The 22,761-nt window shown below is 38.2% G+C and overlaps 1 protein-coding gene across 1 annotated transcript in view; it reads right to left on the reverse strand.

Moving 5' to 3' along the window:
* Positions 1-22,761, reverse strand: part of GALNT18 (polypeptide N-acetylgalactosaminyltransferase 18) — a 224,863-nt gene that overhangs the window by 26,747 nt on the left and 175,355 nt on the right. Inside the window, exon 10 of the mRNA XM_050335385.1 lies at positions 20,380-20,475. Coding sequence (XP_050191342.1) covers positions 20,380-20,475 — 96 coding nt within the window. The remainder of the gene's footprint in view (positions 1-20,379; positions 20,476-22,761) is intronic.

Here is a 22,761-nt window from a genome sequence, read left to right on the forward strand (position 1 = left end):
ATTCCCATATGCTGATGCACTGGTCCATCCTTTACACCAGAGTTGATTCCTTCTGGTCAAATTAATATCTGAACTATTTCACTGCCATCTGTGTATAAGCACTTGGTAGCTCAGCATCAGTAACTTAAAAGCAGACTTTTTTTACCTTGTCATACCTAGACTGAAGTGCTTCAGATGACTCTGGGCACAGTCACATTCAGGTAATTATGCATTTATATAATACACATCTTTCACCTTGAACCTCCTCCAAAGTTATCAAATCTTGCTATATAATCCTTTTTCCCTGCAATAAAATACAGCTTTTCTACTTAAAGTTGACCCTTGCTGACTTCCTCACTGATGTCAACACTCATGCCTTCTTCAAATCCTGAATGCCTCTGAAAACCTTGTTTTCAGGTTGCCATTCAGGAAGGCAATATCATTCCTCTTGTTCTGTTTTCCACGCTGCATAAACTGTTTGTCTTCATTTTCACAGCCCTTCTCAACACCTTCTCTTGCTACTTATCAGCCTAGCAAGTATCAATAGGTTATCCTCCAGCTCCTAATTGCTGGCCTTCATTGGTCACATTTTTCAAGCAATTATTCCTGGAAGCTAAGAGAAGTAAATCTGGAATCTTCCAAGGAACTTATCTTCCTCTGCCTGTTCCACAGAATTTTTCTTTTATCCAGATGTCAAAAATATATAAAAATATATATAATAAATAAAAAGTAATTTTGGAAAAAAAAATCAATAATGTATGTATCCAAAACATTACCCAAATGCTATTTCCTAGCATTCCCTTCTCCTCTCTCCCACACTCTCCTGTTTCTAATATTCTATTTGTAGACTTCAGCTCTTCAAGTCAAGGGCATACATTTTATTCTCAGGCTGTAGAGCACTTCATATAATAGACACCTGGGTCACTGTTGGAATGCCTAGAACAGCAATAATAAGCATAACAATAAAAAAGCTGTAGTGCCAGGGATGAGTCAGGTAGCTTACCTCTTCTCAGAAAGTGGTTCTCCTACTGGTATAACCTTCTGAATGTTTGCTGAAATAAATTGTGTTATTCTACCATTATTACCTTTTCTAAACTGAATTTGATAAAATTTGTTGTCTACAAGTCAGGTAAATTACAAACAAGTGCCACACCTTCTTAAGATGCTTACAGTAAACACCTTGATCTCAAGGGGTTTGTGGTTCTTTTTTTTTTTCCCCCCATCTCTTTTGGAGTTTTTTGTTTGTTTGTTTTGTTTTCCTTTTTAATCCAGTCCTTGTCACCTTTAATGCTGTATGGTAGTGACTATGGATACAGAGGCTCCTTTAACTCCTCGTGTGTTCCACAAGTGCTGGGATTTTTCATCATTTTGTGAGGGTAACAAAGTAAGGTACATGTACAACTTTGGGAAGAATTCCCAGCTCCCTACAGATATTACCTGCCTTTACTCAAAGCAATCACAAATCTGTTTCTAATTTCAGATGAGCCAGATCTCACCCACTCTTCTTTGAATCACATGTGCACTTGATTTCAGGTTTCCAGAGGTACCACATTACACCAACAAATTCAAGAAAAAAAATTGTTTAAAATGTAGCTATTTTGGTGTTGAAGGAATAACAAACATCTACATGGAAGTGAAGGATTATGTACAGAAAAGAAAAACAAAAAGGCAACAAATTTCAACCTAAGGTGGTTAAGGACAGTCTGATTGGGTTTTGTTTGTTTGTTTGTTTAGAGTACTAGCAAGGACACATTTATTTTTCCCCACAAAAAAACCCAACCCCCCAAAAATAACCTAAAAAACCCCACCCAAAAGAGTTCATCAGCCAAAGTTTAGTTTATAAAGGGACCTTCTTGCAAGCACCTTTGAAAGAAGAACAAATTGAAATGCCAAACCAACTGCAACTAAAGAACTTGTTTAAAATGGACTGAAATATGCCAAAATTAATATGCAAATTAAAGTCGAAGTAATAGCTTAGGACACCCCAGAGCGTCATAGTAGTCTGATGAAAGGGAAGCTCTGAAGGTTTCACCTAGTCCCATTTAGCAATGTTTCCTTCAGCAGCAGTTTTAACCTCTCACTTGACCTCCTAACCTCTCTGTGCTTGGTGTTAAATAATTATAGTCTGAAAGTCTTAGTATTATTAAACTCATGAATTAGTGAGGAGCACAATACATGCAGCAACCCACGAGATGAGAAGCACCAGCTGCCTGGAGCACTACCAATGTTCTAACTCAGTGAGGAGGGACAGAACCCTCTGCAGTGCAGCAGAGGGCCTCAAACATCAAAACAAGGAAAAGAATTTCACTGTGTTTAAACACAGAAGTGGGAGAGAAACTCAGCACAGATGCACAGCACTCACAGAGACAATTTTCTTCATTGTTTTGTCTCTCACACGCCTTTAGGAACTGTCTTATGGCTGAGATATTGCCATCTGGGAACAACGTCTTAAAGGCTTATTACTTGCAGGTACATTGTGCATTTCCATATACAGAACATTCAGTGCTGCAATTTCAGTGATAAGCAGCAGTTCTCTTACCAAGCTCTGCCACTTGAGCTGCTCAGTGGATACTTCTGCAGTCTTTTCCCAGGTTGGAATTAGTCACTCTTCGGAGTAAAACCCTGACACTGTTTGCCTCAGGTTTTCATGTCATACACAGTCTATAATTACAGACAAGCCAAACACTATTTATAGCCTAGTTTCGTGCTCAGTGGGATTATTTTTAATAAACCATAACGAATGAAATCTGTGCCAGGTTTAGCAGCCTGATTTGGTGCTTTGTCATAATATGAGTAAAATTTCAGACGTCTGATGTCTACGCTGTGATGCCCTTTTCTTTGAACAACTTACATTACTTAACAGCCCAACTTCAGAACAGTGTATTGATGGAGGATGAGTTAGTTTGAATACTGATGATGCAGACATGACTGAGAACCACCAAAAAACGAAAGAGTACCTTTGCCATTTTTTGTTGGTTATTTCTCTCATCAACAGTTAAACTTTTCTTTTTCTTTTGTAAAAAATCAGAGGTCATTTACATTTCACTTTGAGTTTGGGCTAATTGCTTCAACAGGTGAGGGCCTGTGGTGTGGTTATTTGGTGGGCAGGGGTGAGAGCTGCAGCTTGGTGTAGCTCTCTGTCCATTACAGGACAAAGGACAGTTCCTCAGTGTTCCCACCCAGGCACACTCAGTAGTACTTTACCTCTTAAACCAAGTCCATTAAGCTGAAGAAACAGATTCCTGATATTTTAAATGGACAGCATCAAAATCAAAGCAAGTCCTTAATTACAGTAGCTGACAAAAAGTAAAGATATTATTCCTTAGCTGCAGAGGATGTATTTCAAGTGACAAAGTCTATTACTTTAACTGATTTGTTTCAGTCTTTATTGTTGGTCTCTCTCTGGAGAGACTGACAGAAGCTTATGAAGTTTTATCTATCCCAACTATATCCTAAAAAAAAATTTCTTCCCTGAAACATTTTTAAGCCTTCCAAGGCAAGGGAGAAATGCATGTACCTTAATATAACAGGCCCTTTCCCTGCCCACCAAACATCTTGAAGTAGTGGTTCCACTGTTTGCAGGGTGACAGCAAATGACACTCAGAGAAAGAAGTCAGCATCTAGAATGTAAATGATGAGCCTGTATCCTATGACCTCATGCAGAAACTGGAGCTTCGATCCTGCTTGTGTTCATGAATAAATTGCAAAGTTCACAAGGCTCTGCAAGTAAAATCGAAATGTGTCTCAGGCTGGAATATTGTGCTCACATCTCAGAGATTCCTCTTTTCTTCTGCTTTTCTTGTCCCCAAGAGAAGGGCAAAGAAATCATCACCTGCTGCATTTCCATCACTGAATATATTTTTAGTGCTAATGACATTTTTTAAAGGAAAGATGGAAATGAAGGATGACATTAAATGTAACTATACACCAAGACTTCTTACCATGAGTACTCAAGTCTCTAAAGACTTTCTAGACTAGGAACAAATAAATAAATAAAACTGTTTAAAAAGCAGAAAATTGGTTTGACATCAATCAGGACATTAATGCCAATTCAACTGCCCTATCTGGAGGGAAGCCTTACTGTGCTTGGCTGAGTGAGCATCACTTCTCTTATGATTAAGAATACCAGAACGTCACCAACTTCATGCTGTGCCCCTTGCACAAATCAGGCTGTAAACCTTGGCAAGAAATGAAACTGTAAATACTGTGATATGCAAAGGCATGTTGCTTAATTGTGCAAACATTACCATACCTACCCCCCACTCCCCCGTTTTCAGTCATTTCATTTAATTTCATTTCATTTCTAGGCCCTTCAGTCATCGTGAAGGCTCACGTGTAAACTCAGGCCTTACAGGTACTCCCAGACCAAGCAGAAGAGGCTCAGATTTCTGAGTAACAGCTTGTCAGGTGGATGAGGCAGCAAAGTAAAATCAACAACTCTAAACCCAGGTTGTTTAAATGACCTTCAGGTACAACAGTGAATAGCTAAAATAGCTCCACTAAGCTCCAGGCTGCCGAGGTACCACTGGGCTGTGATGCTAAGCCGCCTTCATCACTGAAGGCAGATTATGTCACAGATTTTTCCCCTGCATTTTCTGCCTGTCTTAGGAGCCTTTATTTTAATATCTGAAGTAGATTATCCTATAATGGTATCTGCAGGACACAGACCTAAAGCGCAGAAAAAGCTCTCTGTCTTGCTGTTCAGAATTAATACAAAACCCAGGCACATCAGTCACTCATAATTAAAAGTGACTGAATATTTGCAACATAAATAATGGTTCTTTCAGGACTCTTTTAAGTAAATTAATTTTTCAATATCCTTTTGATTGTTCTAAACCAACAACAATTACTACTGTTAGCAGCTTCTTAATTTACATATGAATAAAAACACTAATAAGGATTATTACAATTGTCTATTGTACAATAAACTATTTAGTGATTTGTACTATTTTGTGCAGCTGATTGTCCCTAAAGCACAAATCTGTGTCCCTACATGGGCCTCTAGGGCCAGATCCTCCCTAGGAGGGCAGAGGTGGGCACCAGAGAAATAGTGGCTTGGGAATGAACTGCTGCCTCCCTGCTCCTTATCTCCTTCCCAGGGGACACTGCCCTGTGCCCACAATAGAGGAAATTCTGTGCCAGGACACTGCCAAGAGGAGCCACCACTGCAGTCCTGACCCATGTATCCACACCAAACTGTAAGAAGGGAGGGGAGTGACCCTCTCAATTCCTAGAGACTCAGCTCCAAGGCCCAGACAGCCTGTGCAGAAGCTCAGGACAGGAAAGAGATAATTCATACCCTGCCCTTGCCACAACTTGGCTGTTGTGACCATAAAGCCAGTTCAATCCACTGAACCACAGCTACATCCTGGGTGGAGCATGTGACTGCACACCATGGGGTCTGCAGTCTCCTGCTGTGGGTTTTGGGAACCCTACCATTCCGTGGTAGATACGTGCTGTCCTCACGCCACATCGAAGCTCTGGAATTTCTCAGCCACAGGAAGATTACTCCTGCACAGAACATCTGCTTACAGAAGATTACTTCATGGGAATATCTATTTCCCTGAGTGGGTTTCTCTCTATTTACATTGGTCTGTGGCATGAATTAAGTGTAGGAAAACCACAAAAGAGCAGGGCTAAGTTTAACTCAAAGCCACATTAATTGCACTTAGTTGTTTCCCCAAAACAAAACCAGGAATAAGGCCTCAGATTTTCAGTCAACAAACTGCTGGTCCAGATCCCTCCTTGGTACACATCCAGAGGACAGAACTACAGCCAACTACAGGTTACTTCCTTTGGCATGCTCCTTTCAAAAAATGCTGTTGTTATCCTCATAAGCAGAATCATGGGGGAGCAATTTGTCAGAGTCTACAGCACAACTCACAAGTGACATCTGAGTTAAACTTGTCAGATTCACAGCAGGAAGAAACTTGGAGTTAAAATCACACTATCCACAGTCTGGATAATTCCAGGTGAAATCTCATGGTCTGCTTCAAGCCAACAAAGCTTTGTGAACTAAATTGAATCAGCCCTAAAAGCAGGTACCTGAAAATTTTTTTCTTGCAACATTCAAAGAACAATTTGGGAGATGAATGGGAAGCTGAGGTGACAGGCTACATCCTCATCTGAGATGCTGAATCACACTAATGTACCTGATCCTGATATAGTGTTGAGCACTCTCTTAATAAAGAAAAATTTACATTCTCTACAGCACATGGGGCACCAGATTTATTCTCCTGTTGCACAAAGAATCTCTCTGACTTGTTTGAAGGTGTTCTGCATTTAAAGCCTGATTCACATTTCATGGGTGTTAGCCAGAGAGCATTTCATCAGGCATTGACTGAAATCCTTGGGCCAGCCTTACTGAAATCAGAGCTCTAGTCACTGTCCTGTTAGCCTGAAGTACCCAGAGTTTATCCTTCACTATCAGCTGGGAGGCTCCATCCCAACTGTTACATAGACTATTGAATCACAGCTGCTACTGAAGATGAAACAATTTCATGGGTTATTCTATTTGGTTATAGTTACCTTATATCCTTAATGCTTGGCTTGCTCACTTTAAAGAAGAGGTGTCAGAAATATTAGAGTTTCTTTTATATCTATCTGGAATCTTGGAGAACTTTTAGCCCTTTGGGACAGTGATGGTTACCTGAGGTCAATTTTTTCTTCCTGGTAGGAACTTTTCTCCCCCCTTGTCCAGACACAATATTTGGCTTGGAATTAGCAAATCGGGAAAGAGACAGAATTATTTCAATGTCATTAATTTGCCCATACAGGGGACTCTTCCCTTGCTCAAGATAAACTGGGTTTCATCTCCTTTGTATGGACAGAATAGGAAAATAAAGTACCATGAGATATTTTCCCTGGAAAGTTGGTGTGTCGCTGATCCTGCTTGAGCAGGGGTTCTGGACTAATGATCTCCAGAGTGCCCTTCCCACCTCAGCCATTCTGTGACTGTGGGAAATAGTCTTCCATAGGCATAGTTGGAAGAGCAGTTGAAAACAGCTGGAGAGCAACAAAGTCGGAGGGATAGGAAGAATCCTAAGAGGTAACGTTTCTCTGATTAACAAAAAGGTTAATCAGCATTGATTTTTAGAAGTTTGAACAGTTCCAAGGAAGTTGAAGAGAAATAAATATCAAACCTGCCACAGTTGTTGTAGGTTGCATTTTTGTGTCTTCTTAGTGACCATAACTACAGCATTATCTCAGTGAGCAATTAGCAAATCACAGTATTCCTTCAAATTATTTATTATGTGCAGCAAATAGAGCCTACACTACAAATTTAACTTATTTGAAAACACACTACATAGGGTATTAAAAATACATTTAGAAGCCAGAAATAGGCATTCTGCAGCAAATAGTTAATCCATAATTATTCAGCATGGCTTCTTTTGAAAGTGGGAAATTAGGTACTCCAGAGTATTAACCATGTGTGTCACACATCTGGGAGAATGACATGTAGCTCACTTGGCAGCTCATGTTTAAATGTGCCTTGAGAGCTCAAGAAGGTCCCGATTCTCACAGTCTTATGATTATGCAAGCACTCACAATTACTCCTGTTACTTACATTGAATTAAAAAATGCAATGTGGGGAAAAAGCAATCTGATTGCTCCAGAAATTCTTAAATCCCCCAAATTTGTAGTTACTAACAAGAAAGAGGTTAAACTTGATGAGATGTTGAAATCAATCAATCCAACAGGTAAAAGACTTCGTGTCAGGACTGCATTGGACGCAAATAAAAAAAGCATGATTAGTCAATCATTGTCATAATTTGATCCAGCAACACTAAGTGATTATCTGATGATTATATAATGCTGGCATCACACACAGTTTTGAAGTCAATCGGTAACCACTATTTGCCCCATATGGTAAAAACACTCTGCAGGCACATTATAACAAGGGAAACCTTTTTATTATGCTGTATTACACTAATGCAATGGTGTTTGATAATTTGAACAATGGAAGATTTCCTCCCATGAGCACATTTGAGAACAAATAAAAAATTTAAGGATTTGATTCCATGTTCATATAAAATGAAAAACTCAAACCCAACCTGAAATTCACAGCTCTGATTTACCATGATCTACTTTTTACCTACTGTGTTCTGTCCCAGCCCTTTGGTCACAGACCTCCACATCAAATGCAAACCAGCACAATTTATATAAGTTCCAGGTTTAATGTGGTAGCCTATCTCAGTTTTCTCCAGTTTCTTAAATTTTATTTTATTTATTTTATTTTATTTTTTATTTAAGCTTCCTCTTATTTTAACAAAACATGTGAGTTCATAAACTGTGTAGCTATTTTTAACTTCCCAAAGTGATGTCATTAGTGAGTCAGTCAATGCAGACCTCACAGTTTTAAGGCTAATTTCAGAGTTTGAAAGCACTAAAAATAAATGCTGAGATGAAATATGTGTGCTGCATAAATCACTACATCTTTAACACAGCAAGAGCAACAAAGCTCCAGTGTTCCCAATCAGTGCAGTTCCCTGCTAAACAAATACAAAGTTAATGCTGTTGTAACATCAGAATGACTTAAATGCATTCCTCAGCTTTTCCACTTGATTGCTCTCAGCCTTTATGGACAGCCAGCTGAGTGGAAAGGCTTGGCATAACAGAGCTATCCCCGTGTAATTTGTGTAATCACACTTTAAGAGAAAAGAAAAGAAAAGAGGGAAAATTATTCAAGAAATTTAACAACTAGTTTTAAAGCTATACAGAAACACATTAAACCCTCTTGCCCCCACACACATAATTTCTTTAAAGGCACAGCTTTGTTCATCTGCTGTAACTGTGTTATTTCTGAACACTCTAAATTGAATCCAAATTCAAAGAAGTCCTAGCTGTGACTGCCACTTGGTTGACATGTGAGTGGATTTAAGAGCCAAAGAGGACCATCAGTTTTTTCTCTCTGCTTTTCCATATGCCATGGACTCTATATTCCCACCTGCTTACCTCTAATGGCTTGCATCACATTAAATTATAGTTTCCAGAATTGTGTCAGCTTAGATGACTTCAGGAGTTACTGTCACTGTTTTCTATGATGGTCACTCATTTGCTCTGATAGGAATTTGCACCTTATTACTAACGGGTATCCAACTGGCTTTAAGTTCTAGCCATTGGCTCTTGAAATCATGCTAAATCAAAGTCTTTAGTATCCTATATTTTCCTTTGGGGGAAACACCACTACTCCATAAATATATTCAGATTTAGATTGAACTCAACTCTTGCTAAGAGCCAGTTTGATTGCTGATTTCAAATAAATTATCTGACAAACATAGTTCTTTCCTTGGCTTACAAATCAGTGCAGGGTTTTTTTCAGTTACTCATAAATATTCAACCAACATTTTATGTGAACAAATAATTTCTGACATTCTCTCTGCTTCCTGATTGGACAAATGATAGTTAATGAGCAGGAGAAAAAAAAATCCCCTGTTCTCAGAATCACACTGTGGATACAATCATTCCATAAACATTTCTGCAAATAACTGTACTCTGCAAGTGGTGAACAATACCAGGGAGAAACTAAGCTGAAGCTGAATTGCTGATCAGAATTTGAATGAATACTCTGGAAGTAGTATGGCTCATGTAATTACAGAGGGAGTTAAATATGCTTCCATGGGGACTGAACTTGGTCCATGAATTCTAAATGAGCCAGTGGATGACTTCAATTAATGGAATGACATAATAAAATTATCAATAAAACTAAAGAAAGTGTAAAGTGAATCTTCCATCTACTGTATTAACTACCTTCTGTAACAGTTAATCACATACTCTTAAGAATTTGAGAAACAAAAATCTGACCTTCAGAACTTCAACTCTGATGAAGTAACAAAAGAGGCAGTATAATATCAATCAAAAGAATGTTTCAATTGACAACCCTCTAACAATTACTACATCATCAATCTCCAAGTGCTATACATGTGCTCCAATAACTAGGCTGGTTTTATGCTGAATTTATATTGTAAGCGACAATTGGTTTTAAAAACTGCTGATTGAACTGCCAATTTGCAATGAGAACAGACATCTTTAAAATATGGATAACTCTAGTAATAGCTACATAATATGCAACTCTGATCTATTTCAAATTAATGCACTTACAAAATGTGAATTGCTCAAATAGTATTAGATTATGAGACACTGCAGGTATCCAGCACAGCTGCTCTATTTCTCCAAAAGCATTGAATAAAATAATTTTCAACTTAGCAAAGGAAAGCCCTGCCCTTGTTTTATGATTGTCCCTACAAGTAGTGCTCATTTGCCAAGCGCTTGAGTGAGGGCAGCTTTAGGCCCCAAGATCAGGGCATTGGCCAAGCACTGCCCAAAGCAGCAGCAGCTTCAAAACCACAACAGCCTGTGTGTTTTGGGGGTGTTGGCTCCAAAGCCCTTCGGCACCAGCTCTCTGGGTGGATGTAAGAGACCATTGTACACCTGGGCTCCTGAACTAAAGCAAAGATGAAAGGCAGCATTACCTTTAATCGGCTTAGTGTTCAACAGGAAACACACAGGACCTGAATCCAAAATCCATGTGCCAGGCTTATCGTCTAGCAGCCCAGCAATATTTCACCTTCATGTTCCAAATGTTTTGATATTTTAACCTGCTGAAATCCTTTTGTCCAAAGCTATCCATACAAAAAAACCACTCACTATAACACAAGGAGAAAAATCGCCTGGAAATGTTATATTTGCTAGATGAGAACAGTCCTGAATGATTGTATAATATTCAGGTTAACAACTCTAATCTCTTCTAAATTAAAACAGTACATGAGAGTTTGAAATGCTCTGATAATTCTAAATTCTTAAGCACTGCAGTTGCTCCCAACAGTTTGTTTCAATTATGTTTTCAGTGCGGGTTTTCTTACCACAGGTATTCTGGGCAAATTGTTCTGAAAATGTAAAATGGGGAAGAAAGTTCTAACAGTGACAATGAGAAGCTCAGTAACCAGGATTTGAATCTCACAAAATTAAAAAAAAAAAAAACAAAAACAAAAGAAGACATTAAATAGCCTGAAAATAAATTCCTTTGATATTCCATTTTCCCCTCTTCCTGCATCAGTGTCATCTATTTAACAAAATGCACAACAGATTGTTTCTAGTCAAACCACAGAGGCAGCAGATAAATGTTCCTCTCTACCCCAATAAAAGGTATATCAACAGTGGGCAAGATAACCAGAAAAGATGATAATGATGCCGATGTAGGATATAGTCATATAGAAAGGCAACGGAATTCTAGATGAAAAGACTGAGAGGCAAATGCAACACCTAAAATGCAAAGAAAAAATACAAGAAAAATAATGCACAAAACATGAAGTGAAAAAACTTCATAAATTATTTAAAGAAAAATCTGTGAAGAACCTTCTGTAATATACAGCAACACGAGCTAACAAGTTATTCTTAAAAATAACAAAGAAAATCCAACCCCAAAAAAATCTCAAACTGAGAAAGCCCCCAGTCTGTCAGTCTTGGCATCCAACAGAGGAGATCAGAGGTGTTAATGGATTAATCCCATTGTCTCTACACATGAGCATCTTTTGTGGTCCCTGTGTGCTGCTCTGAGCACTCCACAAGCTCACTTACTACTACTTTTTGCTGATATGATGCATTATTCTTTTCTGCAGTAATGTGATAAAAGCTGAGTTTATCAAGTCTAGGTAAATTACATCAGATTTTTTGCCAACTGAAGTTTCTATTGTCTCTGTGGAAATCCTGCTTTACTAGGCAAAAGCTGAGAAACTGAATGTCGTTGATAGCACCTTTTCAGTACCTTTCTGACATTACTTCTGATCAGCATTTGCAATCTCTCCTCCCATTAAAGGTTAACTTATGCTTCTTTATATTTTCTGCACATCTTCTAAGAGATGTAAAATTGCATCAGCACCTCTACTATAAAATATTAAATAGTACTGCTATCATGAAAGAGCTCTTATCTATTCTCTGAGATGAGCATTTCCCTTTTATTTGGAAAAATGGATGACTGAACAGATACAGCATATTACAGACAACTGCTTTTATTCCTGTTATATTTTGTGGCTAGGGGTTTTATTTGCTTTTTCAAACATGCGTCTTCTATGGCACTGGCCAAGTTACCTTTGACTCTTCTGCTGCATCTACCCACATAAATGAGCAGCCATTTCTCAGTCAGAAAACTGCTTAGCAGTCAGCCAGTATTAATTAAAAAGACCTTTTCCTTAGAGCCTTCTTGGCTCTAAGTTTTCAAGTAATTCAAGTTCTTAATGTTCTTCCTCATAGCACTCAAAAGAATTGAATGACTTTTTGAATTCTTTCTTTTTAATTTCAACTGAGGTTCTGGAACCTGAATGTCAAGACTAGTACTTTAGCCAGATCACTAGTTTCAGCTTATGATAGTATTTTCCTTTTTCATTATTCATGCTCACCTTCAGCAGGGAATCCTGTGCACTAGGGAAGAATACAGATCTCAGAAGAATCTAAGACATTTGTAAGTTTTTTTATTCTAGACAATCCTATTTAAACAAAGAAAAAATTTCTTCCAAACAAAACCATTTCTCTAAGACTACAAAAATTCTATATGCCTCCAAATGAGAAAATCAATGTTACTCTTAGAAATAAAAATATTATTTTTCAACTCTTTCATTTCACCATGGTTGGAGTTTCAATTCCAAGTGATCAGTTCTCTCAGTTCTCACAGGAATACACAACGTTTTTACACTGCATGGTTTCAAGCACAAAAATAAATAAGCAGAAGTATCCATTCCATTATTTCCAAATTGAGAGATGTAAAAGATATTTCCTCTGATTCAGAATAAGGCAGTTCTACAGTTTTTCCTTTGCTTTTGCTTTTAACCAGTGAAGCATAACACACAAAAACCTATCCTAGGTTTGAAACCTGAAGAAGGACCTCTTGTGCTTATTCTTTTGAATTCAAATGTGTCTTCCTCTCTGAACAGAGAATGACATTCAGTATGTCTGATACTTTCATAAAACGAAGAGACAGCTTAGTCTCCATTCTACTATTATAAAGACCTGTGATCATTTGCAAAACACAGTTTAAAAATCATTCTCCAGTGGGCCTAGTGATCAGATCCACACTCACAAGTTGAAAATTCACCACTACTGATCTTTCTTGCCAAAGAACAATTCTCTTCAGTTTAAGGGAATCTCTCCCACCAAGCAATGGACACTGGATTTGAACGAAGTAACCAACACAGAAGATGGGGTAACAGTCATGTTATCTCTATCAACAGAAAGGCTCTTAGAATCCCAGAATTGTTTAGGTTGGAAAAGACCTTAAGATCATTAAGTCCAACTGCAAACCTTTACACTGCCACAGCAAGTACAGAAGTAATTCATGGCAAATGGCTTAGTAAAAACACCGCTCCAGAAATCAGATTAAAAGTTTCTCTGAAGTTTTGCACTGCAGTAAATAATGGGAATTTGGCCAGAATAAAATTTAAGGAAAAATATTAAAATAATAAAATAATACGTAATGTGAAATGTCTTCAATCACATCTTCAAGAAGAAAGTACTGTACTGCCTGTGCTAAGCCAAGAAGGAGTGGTTGGTTTTAAAAGCCTTTGAAACATCTCTATAGCTTCCTGATACACCTGTTATATATTTTAAAGAGACCACAGCTTTGAAAAAGTGTTGCTGGATTTAGCTTCTCAGGTATACATAGAAAAACTCAACTTTGAAAAGGACTGCAAAAACTAACTCCAGATTTTGCTTCCCTTGCAAACAAGGTCACAATTTCTATTAACTTTACTGTGATCAAAATCAGGATTTATGCACTGCAAGAAATTAGTAGAAATATAAATAGCCTCAATAAACTACCCAGCAGGAATGTCTTATATAAGACATTAATTGCCATAGCAATTTACAGAATATGTTTAAAATAAAAATTATAATTTATTAATGCTTATAACCATCCTTGCTAGGCAGTTTCACTGGCTATCTAAATTATCTTCTATTACTTGGGACTCTACAGAACTGAGCAACCTAGATAAAAAAAGTTATTCTGGTTCTAGTTCTAGAAAGAAATGGTTCTTCACAGAGCAGATCTCAGATCAGGCTGCCTCGTACACAGGTGTTGAACGTGTCTAACATTTACCTTGAAGACAAACGTGAACACCAACCCTGAGCTTTCATATAACTGAGAGTTGATAAACAGCTGCTCTGCTTCCCTTTATTGCTCAAAAAAAAAAAAAAGACTGCCTGAAAATGTTTACTGTAGACATCTCATCTTCAGGGCAGTGATTTTTCAACTCTGAAGGGTCAATCACTGATCCATCAGCATGTTTTGTTCTGCTCCTCCTTATTCCCTTACAACCATGGAAAAGTGCTAGAATCAGCAACAGCTGCATGTGGGACCTTCTGTTATACAATTTTCTAGCACAGAGTCCTCAGTTTGCAATGCTTATGTGTTTTACACACACACACTTCAGAACAATACTTGTAAACAACAGAAGACATTTCTGAAATGTATGTATTTCACTGTAGTTTCTTAGAACACTGGCCTAGATTACAATATTACTATCAGTTTAATTTTCGGATGTAGGAGAAAAAGAACATATATTCATCCATGAGGGAGCTCAGAGTTTGAGTCATCACAGCTATATGCTTAAGCTTCAGGAGCTCCTTTAAAACTTTTCAGGGCAGCAGTATCGTGGGACTCTGTCGGCAGCAGCATTAAAACTGTCAAGGAAAAGCAGCTGCACTATTCATGGATTTCTTTTTTTTAAGCAAATGAAAAAATGTTATGGAAATCCTACCTGTAGTAAATTGTATAAATCACATTTTGTCTATTAATTTCTCCTTATAAAATGGTATGCAATGCTTGTTGGTCATCATACTTTACATACACAGAAAGCCAGTCCCAAGAGGGCTCCTGTTTCTGCCTCCTAATTCCCTTAACGCTCATTCTGACAAAGCATGGGGTGGTTCTCCCAGCTTTCCTGGTATTGATGATTGTCCAATACAATATGAATTTCATTAGGCACAGGAATCTAAAGAAAAAACTCAACATAGCAACAGACTCACTAAAATTAAGGCCGTATTAAAACTCAATTTTGAGATGTTTATCTTTGTAATGTCTCAATAACTTGAAGATCATACTAACTTTAGAGATGTCTAAATTATTCATGCAAAATAAGCTGACAAATGTATTCATCTCCCCCCGCCAAATAATTTTCAAAGCAATTTTAATTATTTTGATAATTATTTGCTGAACATCTATGAATTTTCCCTCTCCTGGGTTTTACAGATTGGACTAATAACTATACAGTGTTCGTGATTGACCCTGTAATTTTTTAGTGGAATATAAATGCCTTCAACGATAGCCATTTTTAGTCATACATATGTTCCTGGTTACAAATTAACAAATATCTATGTGTGAACAAACACCACGCTAAGAGGTTTGATGAAGAAAATGCAGTTTTTATAAAAATATATATGGAAAACATTTTAAAAGGAGCAGCCATGAATCACACAAATAGTTTTTAGGAGGTTAAGAGTTACTGGGAGTTTTTGTAACAGCTGTTTCAAGTACTTCCCACACTGTGCTTTGAACACAACATCACTTTTTCAGGTCAGTACAGTGTGAACTGGCACAGTTCTGTGTGTTGGTATGTCTTCCTTTCACTGCCTTCAGTGGAGATGCAATAATTTGCACCAGACAGGGCTGTAGTCACAGGTGTCCAAGTGTCAGTTCTGCAATCTCTTGTGAAATGATATCATATAAATGATATAAATGGATGTCCCTTCTCACCTGCACTTCTCTCCTAGTGATTCTCCCAATCTAGTCTTCTGACCCTGGTCCTCAACTTGAATTCCTAAAAATCTGACTGGTTTGTATTGACTTTTATATCACTGACTGAGCTTTGGGGTTTAACTGCTTATAAATTGAGAGTTATATGAGCCAGAAGCTATTGAACAAGAGAACAAAACTGCCCATTATCCCCTCAATCACATGCACTTTTCAAGGTAAGTCTGTACTTAAAATCACTTCATTGATTGATGGTATTCGTTTATCATACAATAAAGTCTCTAATAATGTGGTGTTTCATTCTCACCAAAAAATCTAAATTATCACTCAGGAGTAGTTTTAATGGAAGTGACACTGTCTACAGTCTGCCTTCAAGATTACAGGCCTGGTTAAACAGCAGTCTTTCAACAAACATCCAGGTTCAGGAAGTTCCCAGAACTGGGAAGAGAATGCAGTCAGGCCTGTACTTACTTACTGGAAGTACAAGCAAACCATCTTCTCCATGCAAAATAGGGGTGCTGCTGGAAATAGATTTTCTAAGGCCTAAACGTATGACTGAGTTGTTGCTTTATTTCAACATGGTGAAGAATTCAAACAGCACCTTTATCCTTTTCTGCATGAACCACTTCGAAAAAATAAACAGCAAAACCCCCACAACCCCACATGAACTTTATGTTTTACATATTGTTTTGCCACTACTACTCCTCTGCCTTCACTTCTTTTCTTTATATTCATCTCCTCTCACTCTCTTCCTTAGTGCCAAGTCCACCTGTTTTTCTAATTCCCTCTGTCATCACACTGATGGGGGGGTAGCTGTGCTTTGCCTCTGACCTGTCCCCCTGCAATTAAAGCAACGTGGTTTTGCCATCACTAAACAGTGTAGTAGGGACCTGTTTGACCTACTTTTGTTAACTATTTTACCATGTTGCATTTACTATATTAGCTGTTTTAATAGTTGCAGAAGCCAGTTTTGCTCAGCTGTGCTAAGCAGAAGCAGCACTGCACAGCAGGAGAGCTTTGATATGACAGGCTAAGACAGACAATAAAAGCCCCTTACAAATGGATGACCATCAACACACTAAAGGTACCAAAACCACTTTATGGCCTTGGTTCACGCACATCTAAAAGCTGCCCAGTACTTGGTGGCTGCAAGAAGCAATAACAGATGCTCAGGTGTGATGGCTGTGTTCTTGCTGATGAGTCTGGGGAGTGATGCCATATGCCATACCACTGTATCTTGCTGTACAGATGGGAGCAGTAATGACAGTTCTGTTTTGGGCAGAGTGACTCAAGGCAGAAATGGAAGGATGTGAGGCTTAGGGAGCAAAACCCTGGGGCAGCAGAATCAAGGGAGGATGAGCAACTTAACAGTTACACTGTTCAGATGCTACCACTCAGACAAGGAAGCCCTCAGCAGAATCTATAATTATCTGGGTAACATTTTGTAATGAAATCATTCTTACTAAAGATAAAGGAATAGCAAATCTTCCCTAAATTCATGTGAACGCATTGCAGGATCATCACTCATTTTGATTTTTCCACTGGTTGAACACAGGGCTCTACAGTGGATGGTATCATAACTCCTGAAGTGTTCAGGCTCCTGGGGACCAGGACAAAATACAGCTACCCTGGAAAGCACCCTCTGAAGACAGAAGGAGGGTAGAAAACATACCTAATCACAGATTCTGTTTTTTCAAGTGCCCTCTGTCTTTTCAGGCCAAGCCAAATACCCTGCTGGGACAAATTCTTTCTCATTAGTAGTATCAGAGGACTAAGGAAATGGATAGATTATGTTCTGATTTTCCATTCCATCCTACTATTTAACTTTATGTAAGATTTGCATCAGTTCCTCTCTTTGCAGAATGGAAGTACAAAACAAACACAGTTATAAAGCACTCCAAGATAAAGCACTGAAGGAATGAACCATGAATATGCCAATGTTAGTTACAGTAGACATATGGAGTGGATTACTGAAAGGTTGGGAAATCTAAGTCACAGAATTCTTACCATCACTAACTCTGATTCTATTTAAAATTAAACTGAAACACCACAGAGAAAATTATTTCTGATCATTTCATTGCAATATTTGAGGATACTTCCTTGCCATTTTCTACTGTTTTTAATTATGAAGCTACACATGATGTTTTTGATACTGTCTGCAAAACATGGAGCATGGAATTTTAATGTCAGGTATTCTGTTCCCTTTCTGTTCAATGATTTCTTCCCCGTGTAATACATATTAAAAGGAAATAGTAGCTGTGCCTACAATTCTAAAACTATTCCTTGATGTCAAACACCTCATCTAAGCCATTTCCTATGCAAAAAGCTGAAAATCCAAAAACATCTGAAAGAGGTTATTGGGGAAAAATAAAAGGAAGTTACCCAGTTTGGAAGAGGGGTTATAGCAGTAACTAAGAACAGCAACTTAATGGGGGAATAGTTCCTGACAGCCAGATATATTACTGCACAACTAGATGCAACTGTGCAAAGTCCTCCATGGTGGCAGCAATGAAACTGTAAATGGAACAGCTACAGCAGCAAAACTTTGCACCAGAGCTAAGAAAGGCATCACCAAAACACTCATACTCAGGCAGTCCTGCATCAGGGCACTGATCTATTTTGATAAGGTCTGCCAGCTGGGCACAATATCCCCCTTCATGTAGCATTTCACCACTACCAGAATAAAATTAGCATCTCACCAGTATCTTTTGTGGTTACTGGTAAGTTCACTAAGATTAAAAGGAATATTAATACAAATATTTCCAACATGCTAGAGAAAAAGTAAATGGCTGCAGTTCTGCTCAAGCAAGAAGTGCAACATGTGCAATGGAAATCTCATAGAAGTATGATGAATCCCTGTTGATACCATAATCCCTAACACAGGGAAACTCTAATTCCCTTTTAAAAAAGTTTTCCCTCATTACTGGGATCTTATCCATATCTAGGCCTTTTTGGACATTGATTTTAACATTAGTTAAAAATTAAATACATAGTAATGGAGAGGAAACATAACACTGTGATTATGACAGAGCAGGATCTCGTCAAGAAAAGTTTCCTTTGCCTCCTTTCCCCCTGTCATTTATTTGCTGCTATCTCATTTGTACAGAGCTTGAGATGACGTTCAAAGGTAGTTCTTTATCTGGTGAATACTGAACTGTGCTAATTGAAGAGACTTTTTTGTTGTTGTTTGTCTCTCAACTCTAATTAAAATTTCTAATTGGAATTTACAACCATGCCTGCAGTGTGTTGTTCTCACAGATGATATGCCACGAGAGTCATGGTGTCCTCCCAGAGGATGAAGAATAATGTCTCTGGCTCACGGGTGAATTGCACAGTTCCTTCACAAACGCTGAGGACTATCTTCAAAACCTCCTGGAGGCAAACCGTGGTTCCCACATAATTATGTGACAAATAAGCCACAGCCCACGCAGTGAACAACTCTGATGGATGGGATTCTCAGATATTTCTGCCTTCATCATTCATAATTTACTAGAGCATGATGCCACTAGTAATCAATATTAAAGGCCCTCTGCCAAGAAAGCCAGCACAGAACAGAGCTGCAGTGTGTGTAACCTGGCAAGGAGGCACTGAATCCTATCTGCAGCTCACCAAACTCACGTTTCCAGCTCACTGTGAGACCCAGGTACAGGGGAGAGGACTATCCTGTTGCTCTGTGTTTGTTTCTAAGATATTACAAGGATTCATTTGCTGTACAGTCAAACCAGGTAACTGACAATTCCAGGGTAAAACCACATTCCATAACCTCATAAGGTGGGGCATAACAGGGTCCTTTCAAGAGAGCCAATATAAAAGGTAGTCAGATTAAAAAAAATAATTGAAACTTGAGGAATTTTTCAGTTTCTCCAACCACTCCCACAAGTATGTCTATTTCCTTTATGTCATTTTTGCATATGTTACTTTTAAAGTTAAAAAATATACACATCTGTCTGACAAGCATGTTCTAGGCCATGTAAAGTTATTTTTCCTGTCAAGACTTGCCTAGAAACACTCACTTATTTGGGAAGACAATGTCTTAACCCTCTTGTTTGCCAAGTTAATAAATCCAGCTGTTGTGTAAGAAAATAGAAAGGTTTTGGTAATTCGAGTCTTTGGCACGTACTAGACCAACAGGACAACAGCAGACAAAGGAAAAAAAGAAGCTTTGGAAGAGGGGTTTTCACAAGGACAGGGTTTGGAATTTGACACAGCTGTATGGTGTGAAGAGGGTGTCTGTACATTTCAGATTTGTGGAAATAAGACAGTAAATATATGAGGTAAAAAAAAGATGTTGCTTCAGATAATGTATAAATAAACTATGAGTGTACCTATATATGAGTGTAAAATGTCTTAAAATGCATTGTTTAATTCATACGACATGCACAGTTAAAGATGAGAAATGAAAGCTTTTATCAACAAACCTGGGACAGTTCTGACTCTCATATTCCTTAAATTCTTTCAAAATTAATAAATAAATTTCCTCATCAAAGCATACAGGGGATTGTCAATTTACAGCAACAATAATGTTCTATCTTTCTATAAAAGAGCTATCAAACAGCTTACCGAGGTATTGTTGCAGGAAAACAATGACAGGTACAAGATGGTTCCTCCTACACAATCTGCAGAGAGCAGCAGCAATATCAGAGATCATCAGACAAACTAACCTGTGGTGTCATTCCATGGCAGATATACATGATTGGGATATTCTCTGTGTCTGGCCCTTGATCAAGGCACAAGTCACTTTTCAGGGAATTCTGCAGCTAAAATAAACAGAAAGAAAAAGAAATCAAGCAAGTTTTACATGAGAAAAAAGGTGGCGTGATTACTTCTCTTAAAAAACCCCAAACATATGTAGTTGAGCTAGAAAATATACAGAATTAAAAATATGTTGCAGTGAAGATTTTGAAGAGAAAGCACCTGGACTAAATTCTCCCTTGCAGATAATCTAACACTACTGATTTCCATAATGTTGCACAAAGTTTCAGGCAGGGTTGATTTCAGAAAACCCTCAGAGTTAGCAATCATTTTTTTGATATACGTTTTAAAAACATTAAGTCTGATGAGCCTCTGGTACACACTATATACAGAACTTGAATGCTTTAGCAGTGTGACTAGCTGAGCGGTATAGATGAGGTATTAAACAGCTTTTCAGAATCCCTCAGGAGAGTCTTCTGATATCTGGAAATAACTCAAAAAACTCCTTTCTGCTGACACCTGGAGACTTCTGGCCAATTGTTATGCATTAGCTCCCCTTTGCATTATTCCGGGCTAACCCACACACAGCAGTGAACAGACTGCAAAGTACTTGGCCCTGGTCATCACAAAGCCCTGTATATTATTAGCTGTGCATTGCTGAGGCAGAGTTTTCTGAAAGTGAAGGGCTAAATTAATGAGCACAGATAGCTGGAAGGTCTTTCTAAAGTGTGGGGCCAAAGATGTGGACTGCATACCCATGGACATGTAAAACAGTGTTCAGTGGTATAAGATCAGTTCAGAGGAGAGGGCTGTGTGATGAAGGGAGTGAAGAGGTGATGTGTTTTGCAACCTTCTGTGATTAATTGAGCAGTCCTGTCTGTTGTTTTCCTTTGAGGACAACAAATTCATATGCTTAGAAAGGAAGTCTAGAACTGCACTAGCAAGTAAGAAGTGTGGACAAGCCAGAAACTGAAGCCAGGCAGTGAATAAAAATCAAACCCACCAATTCATCTCTACAAGACTTCCAACTCCAAATCAAACTCTAAATTCAGTAATGGACTGGGCAGATTTCAACATTAAAGAGAAAATATGCATTAGGTATCAATACTGGCATTATTCTCAAGAATTAAAGCCTTAAGAATCAAACAAGGTCTCCTCTCTCTAGGCTTCCTAGTTCTCATCAATAAATGTAACCATAACCACAATTCTAATCATAGTCAGATGTCTAAGCACCACTCTCTATTCAAAACAATGATAAATATCAGCCTTATTAATTCATGCCTGGATCCATCCCTACCTTTGTGTTTTCAAAACCTCTTCCACAAACTCCAGTTCTAATGCTTGTCCTAGACCTAATGCTATAATCTTTTCCACAACAATCCCCATAATAAAGGAAGCAAAAAAACCTGCCTTGACCAACCATCAGCACATGACTCAGCTGAGAGGGCTGACCCAGAGACTTTAGAGTCCCAAGCTTTGAAAAGAAGCATGACCTGAACCTATCAGCAGCTGCCTGGTGATCAGGTACTACAGAAAAAGAGACAGGACACCATATTCCTTTGGACACCGATCCTCTGATGAACCTTGAAAACGAAAAACTAAAATGAGTTCTTCAGATGTAATATCTGAACCTCTTATCCCAATTGAAACTCTACAATTGACTTAGAATATCTAAAGAGAACAGATCCCTATAGAAAACAGAAACAAAAAAAAAGCCACCAACCTGTAAACTAATAATGCTGTTTCAAAGTCTGAGGCCCAGATTCTTAAGAACCATCCCTTTCCAAAATCTAGTGGCTTTGTGGCAACCAGCAATTAACCCGAGCAATGCAATTTTAGCCAACCAAGACTTAACCTCGAATCCAACCCAAAATATAACCAGGTTGTCAATCCCTGTGTTGAAACCCAGAAATAATGAGTCAATACTGTCATTTGCTCCCTCTCAAACTTAGAGACTTACAGCATACAGACATAAACTAGACTACTGAGATTTTCAATTTGCAAAATTACCTCGAACAACAGATTGCAATCGGGGAGCCACTGAATACATCAGCTTTTGGCCCACTGGCAGCACTTTCTCCTAATTTCAACAGTACTGAAGAATTCAGAAAGAAAATTTGCTTCAAAAACCTTTACTCTGCCACCAATCCCAACCCTAAACTATATGCCACAGTATAAACTAGACATGAATGATACAACTATTTTCTGAACTCCCACAGAACAGGAGGAAATGTTGGATTCAGGAAATAAATGTGTGGGGTGACTGTGTGGGTGCCTATATCCTAACCTTCACCCCTACTCAGATATCTTGTTAAATGACTCAGTATTTTTTTAAATTGATGATAATGTTA

Source organism: Myiozetetes cayanensis, unplaced genomic scaffold, assembly GCF_022539395.1.
Source record: "Myiozetetes cayanensis isolate MyiCay16 unplaced genomic scaffold, myiCay2020 scf6-25, whole genome shotgun sequence".
NCBI classification, from domain to species: Eukaryota; Metazoa; Chordata; class Aves; order Passeriformes; family Tyrannidae; genus Myiozetetes; species Myiozetetes cayanensis.